The sequence below is a fragment of the Gracilinanus agilis genome, chromosome 1, assembly GCF_016433145.1.
Source record: "Gracilinanus agilis isolate LMUSP501 chromosome 1, AgileGrace, whole genome shotgun sequence".
Classification (NCBI taxonomy): Eukaryota; Metazoa; Chordata; class Mammalia; order Didelphimorphia; family Didelphidae; genus Gracilinanus; species Gracilinanus agilis.
Genome location: NC_058130.1, coordinates 501680474 through 501706057, shown reverse-complemented (window position 1 = coordinate 501706057; position 25584 = coordinate 501680474). Strand labels below are relative to the sequence as shown.

At 38.6% G+C, this 25584-nt stretch overlaps 1 protein-coding gene across 1 annotated transcript; it reads left to right on the top strand.

Annotated features, from left to right (window-relative positions):
- Nucleotides 1–731: 731 nt before the first annotated feature.
- Nucleotides 732–24849, top strand: VXN (vexin). Its single transcript, XM_044682586.1, has 6 exons — nucleotides 732–783; nucleotides 2573–2628; nucleotides 13125–13287; nucleotides 16069–16130; nucleotides 20982–21082; nucleotides 24663–24849. Exons 1-6 carry the CDS (start codon nucleotides 732–734, stop codon nucleotides 24847–24849), a joined length of 621 nt encoding a protein of 206 aa, XP_044538521.1.
- Nucleotides 24850–25584: the final 735 nt, after the last annotated feature.

The window sequence follows — 25584 nt, the reverse complement described above, 5'->3', positions numbered from 1 at the left end:
CTCTTTTTCATCTTCAAAAGTCCTCTGCTCCTGGAAACATTGGCTGGAAAAACCAATGTCACGATGCTTTTTAAGTGCTTTGAAATGTTGCCTGAGTTAGTCTGTCCAACAGACTTCCTGAAAGGATCCTCAGAAAGGAAAACCTGCAGACTCAAAGCAAACAATAAGAGAAAGTTGTAGTTCTACCAAGAAAGAAAAGTAGAAGTGCTCATTTCCTGAAGTGAGCCATGGCTGGGTTTATGTCAAGGCAAGCTGGACAAAGCATTTGAAATCGCTTAGGGATAAACCTTTCAAAGAAAGAAAATTAAAATAAAATAATAATAATAATAAATTAAATTTTAATAAATAAAATTCAAAAATTTTAATGGGGAGAAGGTGGGAGCATGGGTTGAATGCTAGAATGGTCTGAGCTGCCAAAGGAAACTAGGGGATTATTGGCAAGTTGGGTAGTTAAGTGTATAGAATGCATGACTTGGAAGCAAAAAGACCTGAATCCTGATTCTCCCTCGGACACTTGCAAGGTGTATAGTCACTTAATCTTTCTGTGTCTCAAGTCTTTCATCTGTAAAATGGGCATATATATCTCTCACTGTCAGTTGTGAGAATTGAGTACAAAATGAATTGTAAGCCTTAAAGCACCAATCAGAGACATTTGGCACAGTTTTAGCAGGTCTCAGTATCTTCATTAGCCTAACATTGGGGCGTGAGGAAGGAGAGGGGGCACAGGAAAGATGTCTGGATTTGGCTCAGACATCCTAGGTTTGCATCCCAGTTCTGTAACAGGTAAACTGACCAAGTTGCTTAAATTCTCTGGGTTTCCTCATCTCTCAAATGAGTAGCTTGACATAGATGACTTTTAACATCTCCTCCAGTTTAAAATGTAATGAGGACCTTCATAAGAGGACCCTCCTTTATGGAATTTATGAACTTTTCCCCTTCCCCAGCCAATTTAGCATATATAAAATTCAGGGAACATAGACAAGGAAATATTAAGGGACACCTCACTAGAGGATAATTTCATCAAGTGGGATGAGAGGAACTCAGCTGATCAGTCCTCTGATCAATACCCCATTACACCAATCTATGATCTGATGATCTCAAAGTGAATGAATATGTTAACTTTCCTAATATATTTGTATTTGGGGAGGGGGCCTGATGGAAGAGAGAATACATTGGGAAAGTGGTGACCAGAAGCAAAACACTTTTGAGGAGGGAGAGAGAGGTTAAACAAGTAGAAAATGGGATGGAGGGAAATACACAGTAATCATAACTGTAAATGGAAATGGGATGAACCCACCCATAAAACGAAGTGGATAGCACAATGGATTAAAAACTAGAAATCTATAACATTATTTGCAAGAAACACACTTGGAGTAGAGAGACTCACAGAGTATAAAGAGCTGGAGCAGAATCTACTATGCTTTAGCTGAAGTTTAAAAAAAAAGCAGGGATAGCAATCATAATCTCTGATGAAGCAAAAGCAAAAGTAGATCTAATTAAAAGAGATAGACAAGGAAACTACATCATATTAAAAGGCACCGTACACAATGAAACAATATCAATACTAAACATATATGCACCAAATAGTATGGCATCCAAATTTTTAAAAGGAAAAGTTAAAAGAGTTACAGGAGGAAATAGTAAAACTATATTAGTGGGTGACCTCAACTTTTCCCTTTCAGAGCTAGATATATCTAACAAAAAATAAACAAAAAAATAAGTGAAGAAGATGACTAGAATTTTTAAAGGTTAGATATAATAGACTTTTGGAGAAAATTGAATGGGGATAAAAAGGAATGTACCTTTTTTCCACATAGTACATTGCATCTACACAAAAGTTGACCATGTATTGGACACAAAGATCTCACAGACAAATGCAGAAAAGCAAAAATTTTAAATGCATCCCTTTCAGATCAGAATGCAATAAAAATTACACTCAGTTAGGGGTCATGGAAACATAATTTAAAAACTAATAAATAGCATTTGTGTTTTTTGTCAGAACTATGCCTGAATGGCAAGGCAGGACCAAGAAAACTTAGATATAGAAGGGGCATTTCCCTTTGCTGCTCCATTCTCCACAATGAAATATTTTTAACAGAAAGAATGCAAATAATTCTTAAAATCAGTAAAATTGATTTTTTTTGTTAGTTGACATTACTCCAAAGTGACCAAGTCAAGACTCTGTTGTTTATTTTTTTAATCTGTCGTGATTTCTCTCAATTTCCATCTTCCAAAAACCAGTCATATACACTGTCCTGGCCTAACCACTCCATGTTGCCTAGTCATGACATCAGTTAAGTGTGCTTTTGCTTATGAATACAGTTTTTATTCTACAGTAATAATCTACACCATCACCAACAAGATGGGAACCTTTTTTTATTTTTTTGCTTTCAAAGCTTTCCTTAATGTATGTATATATATCACATTGCCTTTCCTTGCCTTTCCTTTCTTTCTTTTCCCCAGTTCCAACACCAGGAATTCAATAGAGAGTCCTCAAAAAAGGGTATTCAAGATCACTAGATGCTATAATCCTATGTTCTCTCTAATTAGTCTTCTTTAACTCACTTTTCAGTGTCCAGCCCAGCCAGAAGAAAAGTCAAAATCTCACAACATCTTTTGACCAAAAGCGTAAGAAAATTTCATCTTTTATTCTCTTGTATTTGATTTCTCTCCATTTTTTAAAAAGTGTTTCTTGGGGTTGAGATTGGATTTTAATCTATTGAAGGATTCTTGGTTGTACAGCAATGATTCAAATCTTCCTGATGTTTCTTGAAAAACCAAAGGCCACAGTCTAGAAGAATTATATTCCTGGCATTCAGGAATTCACAAGGAAGTGATAAAAATCACTAACGGAGAGCAAAAAGGTTGAATTGTGGGAGATTTACTGTTTGAGGAAATGTTACAGAAGACCTCACTCTTTCATTAAAGTCTCTAGTTTTAATGAAAGTCCCTTTCATCAAAAAATCTTTCATCACTCTGGATTTGAACTAGCCAAAGGTAACTCATGACTATGGAGAAGAAAGTTGGGAATAAGGAATCACCCACACTATTGTTACCTCAAGAAGACAGTTCCCTTCTCTATTTCTGTGTCTCTGCTTACAAAATCATGCTTTACAAAGACTACCAAGATGATTGTAAATAGTTTTAAAATGTAAAACACTAGAGACAGTAGGAGAGAATGACTGAAAAGTTATGAAATCTTATGCATCAATCTTAATTTAATTAAATATGTCAAAATGCAAATTTAACCAGGTATGTTAATATTAAGTATTAAGTTTATAATAAATGGATTTTTACAAAATGTAAAGCACTAAATCATAACATCTTTTAGGTAACTAAAATAGGTTTAGAATATGAAAACTCAATGTGACTAAGATTTGCAATTCTTCCTTAAAATGTTTGGTGTTTGGTTTTTTGGTTTTTTTTAAGAATATGCTTGTTGCTGTTGTTGCTTATCATTTCAGTCATGTCCAACTCTTTTTGAGGTTTTCTTGAGAAAGATATTGGAGTGGTCTGCTGTTTCCTTCTCCAGCTCATTTTTTTTTTTCATTTTTTTTTAAACCCTTGTACTTCGGTGTATTGTCTCATAGGTGGAAGATTGGTAAGGGTGGGCAATGGGGGTCAAGTGACTTGCCCAGGGTCACACAGCTGGGAAGTGGCTGAGGCCAGGTTTGAACCTAGGACCTCCTGTCTCTAGGCCTGACTCTCATTCCACTGAGCTACCCAGCTGCCCCCCTTCTTCTCCAGCTCATTTTATAGGAAACTGGGGCAAATGGTGTTAACTGGTTTGCCCAAAGTCATTCAGCTTTTATATTTCTTAGATCAGATTAGAACTCAGAAAGATAAATCTTCCTGACTCTAGCCTTGGCATTCTATCTACTGCACCAGTTAACTACCCCCCAAAAGAATACTAGAATGTCCCAAAAGGCTTAGTGCAGTGTTAAGCTTTGATAACTTAAAATTGCACTAAGACTTTGGGGACACCAGTATAACTAAAACTCAGTATTTCCTGTACCTAGTTGGTGTGTTGTTGTTTTCATGTTTCCTACCTCATTAGACTGTGAGCTCCTTGAAAGCAGGAACTGTCTTGTGTCTTCTTTTTATCCTTAGCTTTTAGCATTGTGCCTGGCACGTAGAAGTTGCTTAATAAAATACTTATTGACCTAATAACAAAGAAAGGCATTTTTATTGTGATATACAATCTTCTCTCAGTTTTCCCTTAGACAAGGCCCATAGATGGACCTTTGTCAGTAGTATTTCATGTCCTCAAGTCTCTCTCCATTCCAATCTACCCTACACTCAGCTGCCAAAGTGATTTTCCTAAGGTGGAGATCTGACGACATCTCACTATTCAGTAAATTCTTTTGGCTCCTTCTTATCTTCAAGGTCACATATAAATAGCTCTGGTTGGCATTTAAAGCCCCAAACAACCCTGCCCCTTCCTAAATAGCCTGTCTTCCTTCTAGCTTTCTCCCTCTATATCCTAGATTTTCTTCTCCATTTCTAGATCATAGAAACCTGGCTATACTGACCTACTTGCTGTTCTCCAAACAGGACATTCTATCACCTTGCTTTGTGCTTTTCATTGGTTATTCTATTCATTTGCAATGCCCATTCCCTACCTCCTTCTCCTGGCTTTCCTGGCCTCCTTTAAGACTTAGCTCTAAGGAGCAGCTGGGTGGCTCAGCAGATTGAGAGTCAGAGACAGCAGGTCCTGGGTTCAAATTTGGACTCAGACACTTCCTAGCTCTGTGACCCCAGGCAAGTCACTTAACTTCCATTGCCTAGCCCTTACCACTCTTCTGCCTTAGAACCAATCACAGTACTGATTCTAAGATGGAAAGTAAGAGTTTTAAGGGGGAAAAAAAGACAGCTCCAATCTCAATTTCTTTTTTTTTATAAGTTTTTTTATTTAATTGATTAATTTAGAATATTTTCCCATGGTTACATGATTCACGTTCTTTCCCTCCCCTCCTCCCACCCCCGTCCCATAGCCAATGAGCAATTCCACTGGGTTTTACGTGTCATTGATCAAGATCTATTTCCATATTATTAATATTTACACTACGTGATCGTTTAGAGTCTACATCCCCAATCATATTCCCATTGAACCATGTGATCAAGCAGTTGTTTTTCTTCTGTGTTTCCGCTCCCACAGTTCTTTCTCTGGATGTAGATAGCATTCTTTCTCATAAGTCCCTCAGAATTGTCCTGAATTATTGCATTACTGCTAGTAGAGAAGTCTATTATATTCATCTAATCTCAGTTTCTATAAAAGACCTTTCCCAATCTTTCTCTTTTTTTCCCATCCCCCCTAAAGTTATTTTCTATATATATGTAAATGGATATATGTATATAGTTATGGATGGATGGATGGAATTATATGTATGTATGTATGGAAATTAGATATATATGTGTCAATATATCAACCAATTGTTACATATCAGTCAATACACATTTATTAAGTGCTTAATATGTGCCAGACACTGGACTAAGCAAGACAGTCTCTGCCCTCAAGGAGCTTCTAGCCCAATGAAGGGGACACTGTGGCAATAGCCTTGGGAAAACAAGCTCTTATACAGAATAAATTTGAAATAATTGGCAGAAGGAAGTCACTTGAGTTAAGGGATCAGGAAATGCTTCCTGGAAAAGGTGGGATTTTAGCTGGGACTTGAAGTGTTGGGTAGATTGGGATGGGGAGTGACTTGAGGACATGAAATTAGGGATAGAGAATATTACCGCCAAGAAACAGAGATGAGGAGGGAGAGTATTATAAGAATGGGGGCCAGCCAATGAAAGTGCAATGAAAGATCATGGATCTTGAGAAATAGTTAGGAGTCCAGTGACACTGGATCACAGAGATGCTAAGGTAAGAGGAGAATGTAAGGCATGAGAAGACAGGAAAGGTGAGGGTGGGCAGGTTTTGAAGGGCAACAAATAGAGGGTTTTATATTTGATATTGGAGTTTACTGAGTGGGGGAGGGGGGTAACATGATCAGATTGATTTAAGAAGGTCACTTTGACAGGTGAGTTGAAAATGAATTAATGTGGAAAGAAGCCTATTGCAATAGTCCAGAAATGAGGTGATGAGGGCCCACACAAGTGTGTTAGCAATGTCAGAGAAGGGAGTGTACGCAAAAGATATTACACATCCAGTAGGATAAAATATCTTAAAAAAAAAACACCTTTACCTTCCTTTTAGAATCAATATTGTATATTGGTTCTAAGGCAGAAGAGTGGTAAGGGCTAGGCAATAGGGGTTAAGTGATTTATCCAGGGTCACCCAGCTAAGAAGTGTCTGAGGCCAGATTTGAACCCAGGACCTCCCATCTCTAGGCCTGGCTCTCAATCCACTGAGCCACCCAGCTGCCCCCTAAAAATGATATCTTAAAGGCTCTCCTCTAAAAAGATGACTCTCATGAATAAACTAACCTAGGACACCTCAAATGGTATAACAACAGAGATAGCATTGTCTTGTGACCCCAGGATTATTAATATCAAGTGAAGCATAAAACATGCAGGCTTGCCAAAAGGTATTTGACACGGTCATGGAGGACATCCAACACTGAATCCAAATGGAAGAGAGGTTCCTTCTAAATGCTGGTGTCCTTTGGTTGTTCCTATTTGAAGGTGACATTATGCTGATTGTGTCAATCTCCAGAACATTTCAGAGCTCCTTAAATGAGATCTATAATCAAAACAAGTGGAGCCAGAATGCTTAGATGATTTTATAAGTTTGATGGACAGCCCATAGAACCCATCAGCATATCTGTCTTAATCACATAATGCATATGGACAGTGAACTGGACCTATAATTAAATAGAAGGATAGTTTATTCAATTACTTTAGGGAAATAATGTAATGCCTTTTAATGATCCAAAACTACTCCCTGAAGCAAAGATTCATCATTTTTTTTAATAAACCCTTACCTTCCATCTTAGAATCAATATTGTGTATTGGTTCTAAGTCAGAAGAGCAGTAAGGGTGAGGCAATGTTGCCCAGGTCACACAGCTAGGAAGCTAGGAAGTGTCTGAGGCCAGATCTGGAGCCAGAGTTTACATCTCCAGGCCTAGGACTCTACCCAATGAGCCACCTAGCTGCCCTAGACTCATCAGTTTTAGAATCAATATCCTTCTAATGATGCTGTATGGCTACAAAACATGGGACAGTTTGAATGCCTTTAAAAAACAAAATTGTGGTTCACTCAAAGGACATTGCAGAGGTGCCTGTTAGGTGTGAGAAGGCTATAACATATTACCAAAGAGTAATTGTGCAGGAAAACCAGTGTAAATGATAGTCTCAAAGAGACTTATGACTGAGAAAAGAAATGTCTGGTCAAGCTCCCATTGAAATCTCTGCAATGCCCAGATCTAAAGGCCCTCAGCTCACTGAGTGACCTCCCCACTGTGGTGGATTTACAGGACATGGAATAGACTCAGTATAAGAAATTGTAGTTGGGTTGTAGTCTTGAATGTTCCATCAGGGAGATCACCAATCCACCCAATTATTTACCTTTTTTCCTACAAAACAAAAACTGACTTTATGTGTCGATTCTTCATGATCCCAGAGCTAGGAAAAAGTAGGGATGGGGGAAAGACAGGGTTATTTATCAATAAATATAGGGGGCTAGTTAAAATAGAGCCATAGAAAGATAGCAAGGAATAATTTAATGATACTTTGGGTGCATGAGAATTCACAGACATACCCACCACTCAGGAAAAGGTAAATTCCTTTTGGACAGGGAATGTTTTTCATTTTGTCTATATGTCCAACACAATGACTTGTACATAGTAGGAGTTTAAAAAATACCTGTTGAATTGAACTGATTTGCATTCATAGTGGATCTTGAAATCCATAGAATGGTAAACACTAATTTAATCTATTCCCCTGCCTTCATGTAAAACCATTCCAAACAGATGACACTCCATCTCTATTTTAAAGATTCCAAGAGAGATTCCAAAACTATACTTACTAATATTCCATGTTGACCAGCCCTTCTTATGTCTACTCTTACGTCTACTCTAAAACCTTCAATGTAGCCAGATGCTTTCCTGCCAGATTTTTCCCTTGCTCACAATTCTCCTTCCACATTTTTCCCATTCCTCTTTTCAGCACTCTCCCATTCAGGACACATTTTGAGTCCTGTGATTGCCAGCCACGTTTTCTTCTGAACTTAATTCACAAGAACTCTACCTTCTGTACTCTCCTGATAACCAAATGGAAATTGAGGAATCAGAGGATCCCTCCCATAAAAATCCAAGTTGTCTGATGGCATTTTGCTCTGTGGTTTAGATTTTTATCAAAGTCTTTAGCTTCTTTCCCCCTATTTTCAGGAAGGAAACCATTTGCCTCCAAGGAGCATACATAAGAAAGGGCTGAACCATCACCTCTCAGCCTTCTTTTAGTTAGGGGTCCCTGGACCCTTACCTCTTTCCTACCCCCTCTGCTAAGAAAGATCAGCATGGCTGTTGTCAGGTTTGAAGCCTGAAGTCCAGCAGCAGGAACAGGCTGTACTGTTGAAACTAGAAAATAAACCAGCCTTTCAGGAGCAAAGAGTCACACAATCAAACCTTTCAGTGGTCCATTTCCTGGTGTCGGTTTAATGTACTCTACTGTGGGGGCCCACTGGAATAGCCCCAAGATATTGTATGGCTTTGAGAAACAGAGCACCATAGCTGGCTGGGGTAAGGGGTTTGGGTCAGGGGAAAAAAAGCAAAGAGAATGATAAGTTTTACTCCCTCCTCTCCTTGAAATACAGACAGAAAATTTATTCTTTCAAAAAAAAATATGCCTTTCTCTTATCCCTAGATATCCCTAGATACACAGATTTAATTTCACAAGCAGGCAAAACAGCAGATAACCTGGAGATCAACCAGGCTCACTCCCTGGCCTGGCAAACCTCAAGTATGTCCCTGCTTGGCTGAGTACTTCACATTCATGCAGATGATCTAGTAAGGTGACCATCTTTCCCTACTTGCCCCAATCCACCATGGCTGGGGAAAAAAAAACTTTCCATTTTTCTGATGTTGAAGGATTAAATTTGGTTCCAGAATCACTTGAGAAATGCATCAAAAGGGATGTTTGAACAGAGCAAAATCCAGAAATTCCAAAGGACAGTCCTAACTAATTCCATTTCTTCATGAACATGGGCATAGCTTTCAAGCGGCTACCATGGGTGATACAGCAGACAGAACCTAGGACTGTGGAGCCAGGAAAGCCTGAGTTCGAATCCTGCCTCAAACACTTACTAGTCCTGTGACCTAAGGCAAGTTATCTAAATTTCTTCAGCCTCAGTTTTCTGCCCTGTAAAATGGAGTTAATAAAATAACAGCATCTACTTCACAGGGAGGTTGTGAGGATCCAATGAAATAATGTTCGTAAAGTGCTATATAATTGTTATATTATGCTAATTCCTCTAGACTCTAAGCTTAGTGTTCTTTTAATTACATGACCACAATGGGTTTAAAATAAGCTAGTTCACAGCTCACCAAGGTCTTTGCTAGATGTTTTTACATCCATTATCTCATTCAAGACTCAAAATATAACCTGTGATTCAGAGAGTGAAAGTTCTATGACAAATGAAATAAAATAAAGGTCTAAGGTTAGGCAATTGGTACAAGGCCACACAGCAAGTAAGAACAGAGTTGGGACTGTGTTTCAATTTTTCCATCTGCCAAATGGGTGTATTTTCCCCTTTACCACCTCCCGGGAGTGTTAGGAAAATGAAGTTAGATTAACTACAAAAGTATTTTTAAAGGTAAAATAGTTCACTCAGTAAAAGTGACTGCATTTCTCTCTCCTACTTCCCTGTTCATAAAGGAATACCTGTTCCCTTGACACATGGATAGGCTAAAAGGAGTGAACTGACTTCCTTGAAAAGTTTGCCCTGAATGCCCAGAGCCTATTGTGTTTCTGTTTGCACCAATGGCTTTAGAACTGCCTTTAATCATCCTCAAAATTTTAATATACTGGGTCAGATCTGGCAGAGCAAAGTTGTGTGACCAGAGGCGAGTCCCTTAAGCATGACTAATGGGAAAGAGGAAGAGTTGAGAGAAAGGGGCTATACCCCGCTCTGAGCTGGGAATGCTGTATACAGGACCACCCACTGCAGAGGCTTGAAGCCACAAAATGAGCAATTTATCTCAGAGAGTGGATTAGTGGTGCCACTCAACCTGGATTAAGGTCTGACATTTCCCTGGTTCACGGCAGAATTCTATGAACATTGGACTTTCTATTACATCCAGGAAAGAAAAACGACTTTCTCCTAATGCAAATAGTGAAATCCAAATGCTCTAAATGGCTGGAATTGAGTCAGAAACCCAAACTGGGCCATGGCATGGTTCATTTCCTGACCTAGATAAACCAAACTAGCAATAAATCAACTCCCTAAACAATGCCATATTGATGGTCAAATTGACCAAAGAGATCACAAACACAGAAATAGATTCTGTTCCCTTTTACTCTATGGGCAGGGCAAGAATTTGGATCTCAGAAGATTTGAAACTGTTCTCAGATGCAACAAACCCAGATGAGATATGAAAAATAAAAAGAACCTGCTATGTGACTATCTACAGGAGAAGCTAACCACAAACCATGTTCTAACATGCTAAGGGATGGACTAACGCTCAGTTCCCAACAATATAAGATTGAAGTCTTCCATAGTAAGCAGATGCACATTTGAATAATCCCCTAAAATAATTCATAGATGGGCAGAAGGCAGCTGTGGCCACAAAGTAGATTTTGGAGTCTCCTTTCCATAGCTATAGGGAAAATATTCTTGAGATACTTCAACCTGGAACATGGAGAGGAGAAACATATATAAATAATATTCTTGGGTGAATAAATGATTCATGATGGGGTAATAATCCTACTCCAGTTTGTTCTGATCAAACCATATTTACAGTATGATGTGCCATTCTGGGAACCACATATTGGGAGGGACATTAGCTATCTGGAATGTCCTCATAGGAAGAATCACAGAATTTGAAAGTTGGACAGGATCTCAGTGGCCATTTGATCCAATTCATACTTGAAAGGAAGCCCCACTATAACATATCTGACAAATCATTGTCCAACCTCTTTTTGAAGACCTCCAAAGACAAGAAATCTCCTGAGACAAAGCATTCTTTGGGATATCTCTTAATTTTCCCCCAACATCTAGTCTAATTTGACTTCCCTGCAACTTTCAGACATTGTTTCTACTTCTGCCAAGAGAGCCAAGTTTACTCCTTTCTCCACATGGTAACCCTTCAAATACATGAACACAGCTATCGGGTCCCTAGAAGTCTCTTTACTAAGCTAAGCATGACCAGTTTCTCCAACTGATCCTCATATGTCATGAATTTATCAAGGCCCTTCACTCTCCTTGTTGCCCTCCTCTGGACATTATTCACTGTTCTATCAATGTCTTACTTAAATTGTATCTCTCTAAACTATTACTGTAAATTATGCTCCAGTTGGTGCAGCCAAAAGTCATCTAGCTTTTTTGGTTCCCATGTTACTCTGATGACTCATATAAAGGTTTCAATCCACCAAAAACCACCAAATCTTTTTCAGGACAACTTCTGTCTATTCATGCCACCCCTCAACTCTCCCCCCACCAACTTATAATTGTGAAGTTGCTTTTAATTTGTAACAAAGTATAAGAATTTCCATTTACCCCTATTGAATTTTTAGATTCAATCCAATACGCTAGCCTTTCAAGAGCCTTTTGGAGCATTTGTCCCTTATCCAAGGCATTAATAAAAATATCAAATGGCATAAGACCAAGCACAGATCCTTGAGATTCACCCTCAAAACCTCCTGCCACATAAGACACTGAAGCTTTAATAACTACTCTTTGACTCCAGCTATTCAACCAGTTTTTAATCCATCTGATTATTGCCCAATCCCTATCTCTCCATCTTCTTGGCAACAATAGTATGAAATATTTTATCAAAAGTTTTACTAAAATCTAAGTAACTATCCACAGCCTTCTCCTTATCTACTTGTTTAGTAATCCTCTCCAGTAATGAAATGAGGTTAGTCTGGCATGACCTATTCTTAATGATTCCATGGAACTGCTTTGAAATTACCAAGATTTCTCTTTCTTAAGTGTACTCCAACCATTTCTTTAATGATCCTTTCTAGAATTTTCCCAGGAATTGAAATCAAGTTCTCTGTCCTATAGTTTACACTATTTTCTTTTCCCTCTTTCAAAAATCAGGATATTTGTCTTTCTCCAATTCTGTGGTATCTTTCCTATGCTACTAGCAATCATTCAGCATCTGCTACTCGTATCAAGAACAAAATATGTAGTTCATCTGGGCCATCTGATTTGACTGCATTATGGTGACCTAGGGACTCTTTTATTATCTCCTTATTTATCTTCAGTATCATCTCCCTGTTAGGAATTTTTGTTCTATCATTTCCAGAATAAAAGCCTTTCATCTTTTCAGAGAAAATAGAAACAAAATAAGATAAAATTAAGGAGAAATCTTATAGTCTAAAATTCATACCATATTATTCAAAACATCCAAGATTATTCCAGACATATAGGGACATTTTAAGCTAGAGAAGAAATTTTGGAAGTAACAAGTTGTTTTAAAACATTTAAATATTTAAAGGATTGCAGTGTGTATGAGGAACTTCTTGTCTTCAGAGTTCAAAACTAATCCTGATGCATGGAGTTTTCAGAAAGGCATTTGATAAATGGGGTAGGGAGAGTACTAAATTGGAGTTGTCCAGAAGGGGAATAGTAAGTAGGGGGTGATTTCCCTGTCACTAGACACCTTCAAGCTGTCTAAGTGGTCACTTATCAGGGATGTTCTAGAAGGCATCTGTCTGCAAGGGTTGGACTAGATGATCAATGAGGTTTCTTCCAACTCTGAGATCTTGTGACTGTTTTTAACCAATATTAAAGCAAAGGAAAATTTCTCCCAATTTTTTAAAAGTATTGAATTTCTAAGCATTTTTAAGTCTTCTAATTTTAACCAGATTCAGAAAGAAGATATAACTTCTTATCAGTAAAAACCTTTGACCTTGAGCAGAAAGGCTTCCCTATAGTAATTGGAGGTATGCGAAGAAATGACCTTAAACCTTCTGCGATAAGTATGACCAAGTCAGTTCTTCTTCTCCCCTGTAGGTGGTAGCAGTGACTGATTATCACATCCATGGGCCTCTGGAGCTGCTGCCCCACCGGAATGAACGACTTCAGGTCCTTTGCAGAGAAGGTGAAGAAAGGAGGTTTGGCCGCCTCCAGAACGGGCAACAAGGACAACCCTTGGCCAGAAACACAGCCAGACATGGTAAGTAAGCCCTATTACCCTTATGGGAAGCAGTGGCTGGGTGGAATTATCCTATTTCATGAGGTCTGCATAGATATTAATTCAAGTTCTGAGCATCCACCCATCAGGTAGTAGGGCAACAAGGATTGGGAGTCTGACCTAGATCATCCCAGGAATTCAGATATGGACATGGTTCATGGGAAGTCCATTTATCTGTCTGATTTTGAGCAGTGGAAGTATCCAATTCTCCAAGATCCTCCCATTTGAAAGATGCCAACCTTGCCATGTAGAGAAGGGAGAAGATTTGTATGAAGAGGATTTTCCAAGCCAGCCCAGTCAACTTGTCTTTCTCCAAAGGATGACTCATCTATAAATGAATCCAAGTATTCAGTTCTCCCATTGTGAAGGGAGTGCAGGTTGATAAATTACAAGGAGTTTTATAGGCACTGAAATCTAAGCATCCTTTTTTGCTAAACTAAAGGAAAAGACTTCTGAATTTTCAGTTTTATCCAACATGAAAGAGGCCTACTGCCCTTATTGAGTGAGCAAAGACTTTCTTGGAGTCCTAAAAATGGCAACTGACTTCATCCAGTAATATTTCATCCATCCTAGCTAAGCCATCTGGTATGGAGTATATTGAAACTAGATTTATAGGCAGAAGACCTAGGTTTAAATCCTGGCTCTGCTATTTATAGGCTATGTGCCTTTGGGCCTCTGTTTCCAAATCTGGAAGAGGAGTCAAGAATGGACCATTAGGGTCCCTCTAAACTCTATGATCCTGTGACCTGCTTTACTAAGATATTATGAGAATAAGCAGGATAATATTGGGAAGCACTAGGAGTTTGATACAAAATGGTTACCTATTCAGCAAGATTTTATTAGGTCCTTATAATGTGTTAGGCTCTGGGAAAATAAAGATAAAAAAAGAAAGAAAGAAAACAGTCCTTGCTCTCAAGTAGCTTAACAAGCACTCATCATCAAAAATTAACTTTATCAAATCATTCAACTAAAATGGACTTTAAAATTCTATTCCCTTTCTGATCTGATCTATGTTTCAAGCTAAGTAAAATTAAAGAATCAGGAGACATCCAGAGCATTATTACCACTCTCTTAAATTGTCATCTATCTCTTTTCATTGACTGGATCTATCATAAAATTCCAAAAGGCAATAGTCATCAGAGGTAAAATTGAGAATTGGCAATCATACAAGACTATACTAAAACAGTGGTTCTCTAATTTTTTGTTCTCAGGAACCCCTCCACATTCTTAAAAATTATTAAAATAGCTTTCGTCTATATGAATTATATCTATAACTTTTTAGTATATGAGAAATTAAAATGTCTTATTATTATTGTGAAAATAGTTTTGACCTCATGGATACCCTGAAAGGATCTCAGTTCCTGAGAAATGCTTTAAGAATCACTGTGAGGGGGGCAGCTGTTTAGCTCAGTGGATTGAGAGCCAGGCCTAGACACGGGAGGTCCTAGGTTCAAATCTGGCCTCAGACACTTCCCAGCTGTGTGACCCTGGGCAAGTCACTTGACCCCCATTGTCTACCCTTACCACTCTTCTGCCTTGGAGCCAATACACAGTATTGACTCCAAGATGGAAGGTAAGAGTTTAAAAAAAAAATAAGAATCACTGTGAGATGGAAATGTGTGTCAGCTATGGGGGAAGGAGGGTTGAAGGGGAAAGTAAAAACATGAATCATGTAACCATGGAAAATTTTTCTAAAAAATAAGTATTTAATTTTACAGACACAAATAAATAAATAAATAAATAAATAAATAAATAAATGAATGAATGAATGAATGAATGAATGAATGAATGAATAAATAAATGAGTGAAGGCGCAAATAAATAAATAAATAAATAAATAAATGGATGATGCTACTATTAAAAAAAAAAAAAAAGAATCACTGTTACAGAATATAACCATACCTTGAAATTACAAAGATTGCTCTTGGTAGACACATCTATTTTTGAAGGAGGCTGAATCCTTTTTTTTATATGATGCTCTTTGATCTGGGAAGGCTCAACAAGTCAGCAAGTAGGGGTCTCTTATAAGAAGAGGATCCATCTAGCAGACGGACAGGATTCTCCTATTTCATCTCCAAAGGAATAACTGACACAAGAAAGGGAGCTTCTTATTTTTTTTTTTAAAAGAGTCCACAGAGACCCTGTGATCATTGATCCATTGATTTCTTGGTAATGAAGTGCCCCATTGCTTGATTTCATCAAGAAGTGGCTGAATGATTATGTGTCAGGATATTATTGACATGCTTTGATCAGAGATTTAATTAGTCTGCCTTGTTTATGGAGTAATTATGAGGAATGCACTTTGCAAACCTTAATCTGCAATATAAATATATTGTTGTTATTACCATAGGCAATCTCTGAGGTCCCTTACAACTCTTTATTTCTATGACACTGTGATGTACTTCCAAGGTTAGTAAGACTGAACTCTCTGGGTTGGGCAATTTCCACTTCTCTGAAGCAAATCAGATAAATTCCCATGATGCTAGATCCCTAGGTGTAAATTACAGAGGTACAGGAATGGTTCTTTTTTAACTTTCCCCATCAAAAAAAAGTACTAAGAGAGAAGGCTATGTCACCTAATAGCCAGAAATTTTCCAGTTGCCTTTCTGGAGATGCTCATGCTGCTTTCTGATTTTAGCATCTAGTACAGTCCTCAATGTCTTTACATTGAATATTGGCTATGAGAATCAGATTCAGAAAGAGAGAGAGAGGCAGGACAGATGATACTGCTAAACGATAATGCTATTTCTGTTCTGCTCTGCAGTGGGAATTCCTGATCCCAAACCATTAATTTTGTGTGGGAATCGAGCATATGGAAAATCTCTGGTAAGTGAGAGAAATTAAGCTACCTATATCTGCCATGCTATGCCTATCCCCTGTTCCATGATCAGGAGTTGAGCGTCCGGCGTTTTAGACTTGAGAATGATAGAAAAGCATCTCACTATTAAATAGAAATCTTCTCTGCTTTTAAAACCGTTGGTTTTTACCTTACTAATTAGTTACATATCACTAATAGCTCTCTTTTAAGCCAAAATTAAATTTTAATGCAGCTAGTCTAATGTAGTAGGGAACCTTGCCAAGTTGGTCACAAAGAGACACAGAGGATGTTTTTGTTCCTTCTTTTGTCACTGCCTCACACTAGGTGGCCTGGCCTGGGGGAGAGGGGCAGTCCTCCAGTTTGCCAAATCAATCAATCAGTCACAAACATCTATCTAATGCCTACTACCAGTCATTCACTAAATCATTTTGAGAATAGCTCGTTAATTACCAGTTACATTTGAAGGAATAATAAGATTTTCACAAGAAAACAAAACGCCACTCAGCCAAATCACTTAGAATAAGTATTCCTTTTTTCTTTCCTGCCAAGGAATCCTTTGGCATCTGAATAAATTCCACATCCTCTCTTTCATCTTGTAAACATTAATATCTCTTGTGCAGCCAGCCTGCCTTCGATTCTGTTTGTTATTCAAAACCCTTCATAACCTAGCCTCCTTTTACCTCTCCAATTGTCTTATACCTTACTCTTCGATGGGTATTCTTTGGGCCAGTAACCCTGGATTCCTGTGTTTTTTAGATTTGGGGCATTTTCCAGTGTCTGGAATGTTCTCTCTCCTCTGCTATGACTTGATTTCTTTAGTTTTTCTAAGTCCCAGCTGAAATCTCACTTTACAGGGAGCTTTTTTCCAAACCCTCTTAATTCTGGTACCTTTTCTCTTTTTTAATTATTTCCTATTTATCCTATACATAGCTCACTTTGTACATTTTTGTTTGTATCCCTTACTAAATTATAAGCTTCTTGAGGGCAAAGACTGTCTTTTGCCTCTTTTGTATCCCCGGCACTTTGCACAGTACCTGAAACAGTAGGCTCTTTTTAAAATTCTCAATTCGAAGATATTTTATTTTCCCAATTACATATAATAATAATTTTTAACATACATTTTCCAAATTTATAAAATCCAAACTATCTCCTTTCTTCTTTCCTTTCCCTCTCCCCTCCCCTGAGATGGTAAGCCATTTGATCTGGGCCAAATGTGTATTATCATACAAACCACACTTCCATATTGGTCATTGTTGTAAGACAGTCTCTTTTTTTCCCCTAAATCCTAACCTTCCACCTTAGAATCAATACTGTGTATTGGTTCCAAGGCAGAAGAGTGGTAAGAGCTAGGCAATAGGATGTGACTTGTGAAAGAAGTGAGTTTGACCACTAAAAAGGTGGATGAAGTTGAAAGTCTGGTGTTTCTGTCTGTCTCAGGCTTAGAGGGAAATATGGTGGCCCTCTGTCTTAGATCTCTCAGAAACACAATCTGACTGCTTTATGTAGCAATAAAAGGTTTAATGATGTAAATAAACAAGGAATGGGATAGGAAGAAGGGTCGAAGGTTTTTTTTTCTAATACTAGACACTCTAAAATCATCCCACCAATCTAAGAGGTCCACATGGACTTGCCTTCTGATCTTGAAGCTATCACCCTGACTTCTCTGTGCTGTACCCCAAAATATCTATTCTAACTTCACTATCTAAGGCCACTCCAAAACAGTCTTTGGTAAAGGTGAATAGATCAGGTCAGCTGGATAAGGGTGATGACCAGATGGTAGGGTCACCAAGATCCATAGGCAAATAAATGCCTGCAGGGTTCTTGGAACACAGACAGATCACAGTTTAGGTTCAAGTTGGCTTTCTTCTCAGAGTCACACAGGTAAGTTAAAATTAAATTCAGGAACACAACAGGAACAAAAGCAGGAACAGAGGGAGAGATAAGTCCAGAAGCTGGAAACAGGTCCAATGGCTCCACTGCTCCTCACAGGAAGGTCAGTTAACTTCCAGGAAGTTCACCTTCCTAAGTTCCAAATGAAATAGGAACTCAGCTCCCAGCTCCAGCTTCAAGTCCTCCCTTTAGTCTGTTCCCACGTTCTTTTTGGAACTCTTTTCTTGAGTTCCAGCCAAGATTCACTTGCTTTGCAACTTGTCTCTCAATCTACTGAGCCACCTAGCTGCCCCAAATAGTAGATTCTTAATAAATGTTTATTGACTAATTGGAGTCACGCCTGCAGTTTAAGATGACATGAGCTCAGAAGTTTGAAGAGATCCTGAAAAAACTCTAAATAAACTGTAAAGATTTTCAAAGATGAAAGAAGTGAATATAGGTCTTATCTAATCCAACTTTCTCATTTGATAAATGAGTAAACTGAGGCCTAGAGAAAATAAGTCACTCAGCCAGAATCATAGAAGGCATCGGAAGAAGACAAAGAACTAGAATCCAGCTTTTCTAGTTGCCAGTACAGGGTTTTTTTCAAATGTTCTTCTTACCTTGACTTTGGGCTCAGCCCCCCAATTCTCTACCTCCTTAACTGCTATAAAGAATTTTGTAATTATACTCTGTCTCGTTAGGAGCAGAAGTTTTAGGTCAGAGGAAGGATTTTAATTTGTACACTTTCTCCTTAAGAGATAGCATTAGACAACTCTCACCTTCTGTCTCTTTAAAGAGGCAGTAGCAGACAGACTTGAACTCTGTCTCTTTAAGAGAAAACTATAAAACAGGGAAGAAATCAGTTAGAAAAAGTCCATTTTGCTCTGGCTTCGGTCTGAGAGGAGTTTGAAGGTTCTGTGTCAGTGTTAGGAATATCTGGCAGTTGGCTATTTAGAGTTGGAGTTTATATACAAAACTAAGAAAGAAGTTTATATCTGAGGGGTTTTCTCCGCACCGTGAGGTGGAAGGGCTTGACCCTAAAGGCTCTTCTTCTCAGAACTTGAGGGCTCAGGGGAACCATCTGTGTCACTGTGACAGGCAGTTTCCACCACTGACTGTTTGAATTTCTGGTACTTGGTTAAGGAGGTTAAAGAAGATTTTATTAATTAGCATAGTTTAGTTATATAGAGAATATTATTTTAGATAGTGAGAGTAAGTTTAAGGATGTTTGCTCTTCCAGGCAAGAAGAAACTGAGAAGAAAGCAGTTCGATTTGGGGGGTTTATTTAGATATGTTAGTATTGGATTCGAATTTAAGACATAATATAAGAATTATAAATACTTTCCTATTTTCCTACTTCCTATTTCCTATCCCTACTCTCCTGATAACAAATAGTTGTCGGTGGTGTACCAAACTGCTTCCAGCCTTCTATCCACTGCTTAAAAAATAGTTTTACCCATAGCAGCTTTAGTTTGACCATAACATAACCCTACTCACTCTTTATCCCCACCCCCCAAAAACAATCAAGCCAATTCTCCAAACTATTATTTCATTTGATCCTCAACAATTGTCTATCAGGTAGATTGGTTGAGTATCATCATCCCAATTGGACAAATAAAGTCATTTGCCCAAGTTCATATAGCCTATGAGTTGGTCCTGGATTCTCACTTTGGAAACCAAAGGAAGAAGGATGACAACCACAATAGCCAGGGAGCCTGAAGGACTGTAACACTTAGCCTCGGGACTAAACATTGTCCTCAGAAGGGTGACAGCAGTGGCCGTGGCTTGGGGGATCAGGGGGATCAGGTGGTCATGATGGCAATAACTGTAAAGTAGAAGACAGAGAACAGAAATCAAAGATGGTGGCCTCAGAAGGGAAGACATGGAATGACTCAAAACCCTCATACATCCCTGTAAGCCAGTGATTCCCAAAGTGGGTGCCACTGCCCCCTGGTGGGTGCTGCAGCGATCCAGTGGGGTGGTGATGGCCACAGGTGCATTTATCTTTCCTATTAATTGCTATTAAAATTAAAAAAATTAATTTCCTGGGGGCTAAGTAATATTTTTTCTGGAAAGGGGGTGGTAGACCAAAAAAGTTTGGGAATCACTGCTGTAAGCTATGTGACCACCATGGCGCATGATGGCAAAATGGGCAGTATGCTGAGCACAGAATTGGGAAGACCTTAGCTCAAATCTGACCTCAGATACTTGCTAACAATGTGTCCTTGGGCAAGTGACTTAACCCCTGTTTGCCTTAGTTCTCTCAACTATAAAATAGGAATCATAAGAGGGTCTGTCTCCCAGGGTTATTACAAGGATCAAATAAAATAATATTTGTAAAGTGCTTAGCGTAGTGCCAGCCACATCGTAAATGCTATATAAATCCTTATTATACTTATCATTATGATTATTACTGGAAAGAACACCGATCTGGTCTTGGAGTCAGAAGATCTGAATTTGAATTTCAGCCCTGATATTTATTTTGCTATGTTGCAAGTCAGTTAACCTCCTTCTGCCTCAGTTTTGCATTCTATAAAATGGAGATAATAGTACTTAACACTCCTATCACAGGGTTTACAGAAGCAAGTGCTCTGTCAATCCTTAGGTGCACAGAAATATGAGCTATTGTACTAGTCCAAACAAGAGGTGGAAAAGGCCTTGACTTGGCAATGGTTGTAGAATGGAGACAAAGTCACTAATCTAATAGTCTTTTCAAATGAAGAATTAATATTCAGATTCAACAACAAATTTTAAAAAGGGGGGGATGAAGAAGAAGGAAAAGTCAAAAGTCAAAAATGGCTCTAAGTGCCAAAACTCTTTCTTCATTCCATGCTAGCAATTTCATCAAATGATTGTCCCCTTTCAGCTTTTTCTCTGACCCTTTTTGTTCAATTTTAAAGTCTCCCTTTTTACCAGCCAATGTGACTAGAAACATGGGTTTATAGCTGCATCCTGACGGTTTTCTTGTGTTCTTCTGCCCCGCACAGATACCCCAGACCTCCCTCTCCGTGCCCAGGATCACTGTGAAACAGCCTCCTGTCAGTGAAGTAGCAGCAGCAGAAGAAAGTGGCCGAACTCTGACAAAAGAGTAAGTTCTTTGAGTTTCTGAGGCTGCACGGTCTGGGATGACAGCTTCATGGCAAAAGCCTGTCTGGAAAGAGGCGGAGGAGTAGCAGGTGGTCTGGGTCACAGGTCATCCAGTGACTCAAAAACGTTGTCCATCATAAATCACCTTCGAATGAGGGCAATAAATTTCTGCTCTCTAGAAAGCTGCCCCATCATTTTATTTCTCCAGGATTGGTCTGAAGTACTTTTTGATAAAAGTAATTCCACTTATTTGGGCATCTATTTTAGAAGGTTGGCTCTTAGGAGATGGATATATATCACCTTGGTTTTATTTTTGTTAATTTTTTTAAGCCAGTCCACACATATTAAACATTTTCTAGGTGCTGGGCCCTGGACTATCAATTTGGTTTTATTTTTGTTCATTTTTTTTAAAAGGCCAGTCAACATGTATTAAGCATTTTCTAGGTGCCAGGCCCCTGGGCAGGGGATATGGGTTGGGGGGTGGGGAGGGAATAAAGGCAAAAACAGTCTCTGCCTTTAAGGAGTTCATATTTTAAAGGAGGAGACAATGTATAAATAACTATGTAAATACAAGATATATCACCTTCAGAGTCTAAGTAATTGGTATCAAAATTACCTTCTGAATTAAAGCAAAGGTTCCTCATTGAGGTAAAGAAAACACAATATGGAGAGGCATCTGGGTGGCTCAGTGGATTGAGAGCCAGGCCTACAGATGGGAGGTCCTAGGTTCAAATCTGGCCTACAGATGGGAGGTCCTAGGTTCAAATCTGGTCACTTCTTAGCTGTGACCCTGGGCAAGTCATTTAACCTCATTTGCCTAGCCCTTGCCTTTCTACCTTAAAGAAGTTACTAACAGAAAGTAAGGTGTTGTTTTTTAATAAATAAAAATCAGAGAGAATATATTATTTTTCATTCTGAAAGTGATAGGGAACCACAGAAGTTTATTAAGTGGGGAAAGGTGGGATAATCTGGTCAGTCCTGAATCTCAGGAAGGTCACTCTGAAAGATAAGTGGAGGGTGTCTTTACTGGGGAAGAAACAAGTCAGGGAGAACTACTATAAAGTTAAAATCCACCAGGTAGGGACTGCCAGGGTGGATAAATGTTGTTTCCTGTCCTTTTAATATCTCACCAAGGGTGGAAGATGCTAAATAAGAGTCTTCAAGTCAAGGTCATTTAAGTCAAGTTAAAACACTAGTATGTGCTCAGTAGAGCTTTGACATGTGCCAAGAGGGATAGAAGAGAGTCTCTCACTCCCATTTACACTCTACATTCCAGCCAAATTGGACAACCAGCTATCACCTGCGTGCAACATTCCATCTCCGGTGTCTGTGCATTCCCACAGACCATCTCCCATGTACTTCCTTCTCACCTCCACCTCTCAGAAGCCTCCTCTTCCATCAAGATTCAGCTCCAAGGCTCCCTCCTTAATTAATCCTTCCTTCCATCCTAATTGTGTTTGCTCCTCCTATAAATTAGCTTGTCCATAAGACAGAATATAATATAGTGCATGCACAGGATCTAGAAATTAATTATTGAATATGAAGGCTGGGACTGATCCTTTGTTAACTTTTCTATTCTTGGAGCTTGGCAGAGTGCCTTTACATTATCAAACAGCTCAATTACATCTATGAAACAGAGTCTACCTACAAGGAGTTTACAGTCTAGTTACGGAAACATCTATAACCATGAATCCAAGTTTGGATGTGATTATGTGTCAAAATGAGAGAGTCAGAAAATAAATGCTATGTAAGAATTTAAAAACTAGTGAGATCAGTGTAAACCAAAACCATTTGGTCAACTCGGAGAATCTGTCAGAAAGACTTAAAAATAGATTTGAATCATTAGCTAACACCTGAGAGCTAAGCCACAAGAGTCACAGCCAAGAGACTTTCCATACTGTTGCACTGCATATTACTTTGCATCCCAGTAGTCATAGATGATTGCTCAATGTAAATGAATGCATTTGAAAACAGTCTAGGCAGCTGGTTCTAATACACTTATATTTGCATTTGTTTCATGACACCAGACACTGAAAAAAAAAATTTAAACCCTTTCCCCCCCTAGTTTCCCTTGTTGTTGTTGTGTTCTTTCAGTCATATCTGACTCTTCATGATCTCATTTGGGGTTTTCTTGGCAAAGATACTGGACAGATTTGCCATTTCTTTCTCCAGCTCATTTGACAGATGAAGAAACTGAGGCAAACAAGGTTAAAAGACTTTGCCCAGGTCAAATTTGAACTCAGGGCTTCCTGATTCCAGGTTCAGTGCTCTATTCACTGCACCACCCAGCATTCAATTCCATTCAATAAACATTTAGTAAACATCTACCATTTGCAAGCCACCATACTAGGCACTATGGATCCTGAAGTACTTCACAGTCAGCTGGGAGAATGTGATGTACACAAATAAATAGGATACATGGTAACTCCTTATGAGTAAGAGTTTTTTTCATTCTTTATACATTTTCCCAAAAAGTACCTGGCACATAGTAGGTGCTTAACAAAATCCTGAATGACTGATTTTTGATTAAAGATAGAACATGATAGGGGCAAAGGAGAATTCAAGAAAAATTTGAATCTAAAAAAGTCACTTTCAACTCATGGCATCAGAGAAGTCTTTTGGAAGGAGGTGATACCTAAAAGAAGCCTGAAAGAAAGTAAGAATTTGAAATGGCTGAGTAAGGAGGGAGTACCTTCAATCAATAGGCACAGTGCTGGGCTCTGGAAATACCAAGAAAGGCCAAAAAAAGAGGGGAAAAAAAAAAAAAGAAAAACCATGGTCCCTTCCTTCCAAGAGATCACAAAATAATGAAGGAGGAAAAAAGCAAATAACTATGTAAGTGGACCAACATATAGTACACACACACACACACACACACACACACACACACACAGAATGAATAGAACACAGGGCCTACAGTCAGGAAAAATCACCTTCTCTAGTTCAAATCTGGCCTCATTCATTTAGTTTTATGACCCTGGGCAAATCATTTAATCCTGTTTGCCTCCGTTTCCTCATCTATAAAATGAGCCAGAGAAGAAAATGGCCAACCACTCCAGTATCTTTGCCAAGAAAACCCCAAAGAAAAAGGGAAGAAAAACAGGCACACCAACTGTTAAATGACCAAAAAAGAAAAAAAGAAAAGAAAAGAACCTCCCAAATACAGCCACAGAGTCAGGCAAAATGGAACAACATCTAAAGGCCTGTGTATATACTCTGAGACTACAGTGTTTGGAACACAATGAATAATAATAGTAATAACAATACCAATAATCATTGAATAACATTTATTAGTTTATAAAAAAGGCTAGAAATGGAAGTTGGAGTCAGATTTGGGGAGGGAGGTTCCTAAATCCTAAGCTATGAGTGACAATAGGAAGAACTGAAAGTTTTTTCAACATCAAAAAAGTGGGCCCCAATGGAGGTAGTCTGAGGAAAGGGGCAGAGGGTTTCTTCTCCTTCCCAGGAAAGGGGCCCATTGCAAAGGGAGAGAGACTCAAGATCACTGATCAAGATCACTGTTTCAAGATGAAACAGAGAGTAAAAATTATTTCTGTTTCTTCTTCTACCTCTCTCTTTAGACCTAGAAGACTGCCGAGAAAAATGCCTGAAGATGATCCGGCCTTCCCCCAGGGAGCAGAAGCCTCTGTGCCACTGACAGGCAGAACTAGCTGTGGAACCCCCAACATCCTCCGGAAAATGTGGCTGAAGCACAAGAAGAAGTCAGAGTATTTGGGAGCCACAAATTGCGCCTTTGAGGCTGACTGAAAGGTGACCCTCCTTCCTGGAGCTGCTGAATTAATTCAGATTACTGAAAATTCAGATTGTTTTTGCAGAGACAATGATACTTTCCAGCTCCAAATACTAGAATCATCTAATAACCTAATTATACAAGGTGTTGAATCACATTCCCCCTCTCTTAGTGGATAATCCAGAATATATCATTATTCCTTCCTTTTTCATACATCTCCTTGAGATGGAAGAAAAGGATTCCCCCTCAAAAACAAGATATAACATTTATAAGATCTATTTAAGAGATCTTTTTAGAAGCAGTCACAAGCCTGAAAGGGATCTTGAGTTGATATGTGGTCCATTCACCTGTTTTCCAACACGACTTTGTCTGAAGCAAACTTCTCTTTCCTATTTTTAAAGACCTTCATAAGAGGTTTCCTGTCCTCTGGTTTCTCATCTATAAAATAAAGGGGTTGGATTAGATCAAGAAGTTTTAACCTAGGGTCTTTAACCTTTTTAAAAATATGTATATTATGATAACTATATTTCAATATAATTGATTTCCTTTATAATTCTATATATTTTATCTTATGTACTTAAAAACAATATTCTGAGAAGGGGTCTGTAGGTTTCACCAGCCTGCCAAAGGGGTCCTCCACACAAAATAAATAATAACAAAATAGGTTAAGAACCCTGGGATTTGATGATTGAGCTCTAAGATCCCTCCACATCTAAGTCTTCAACTTCCCTCAATAATCTCTTGCACTGTTC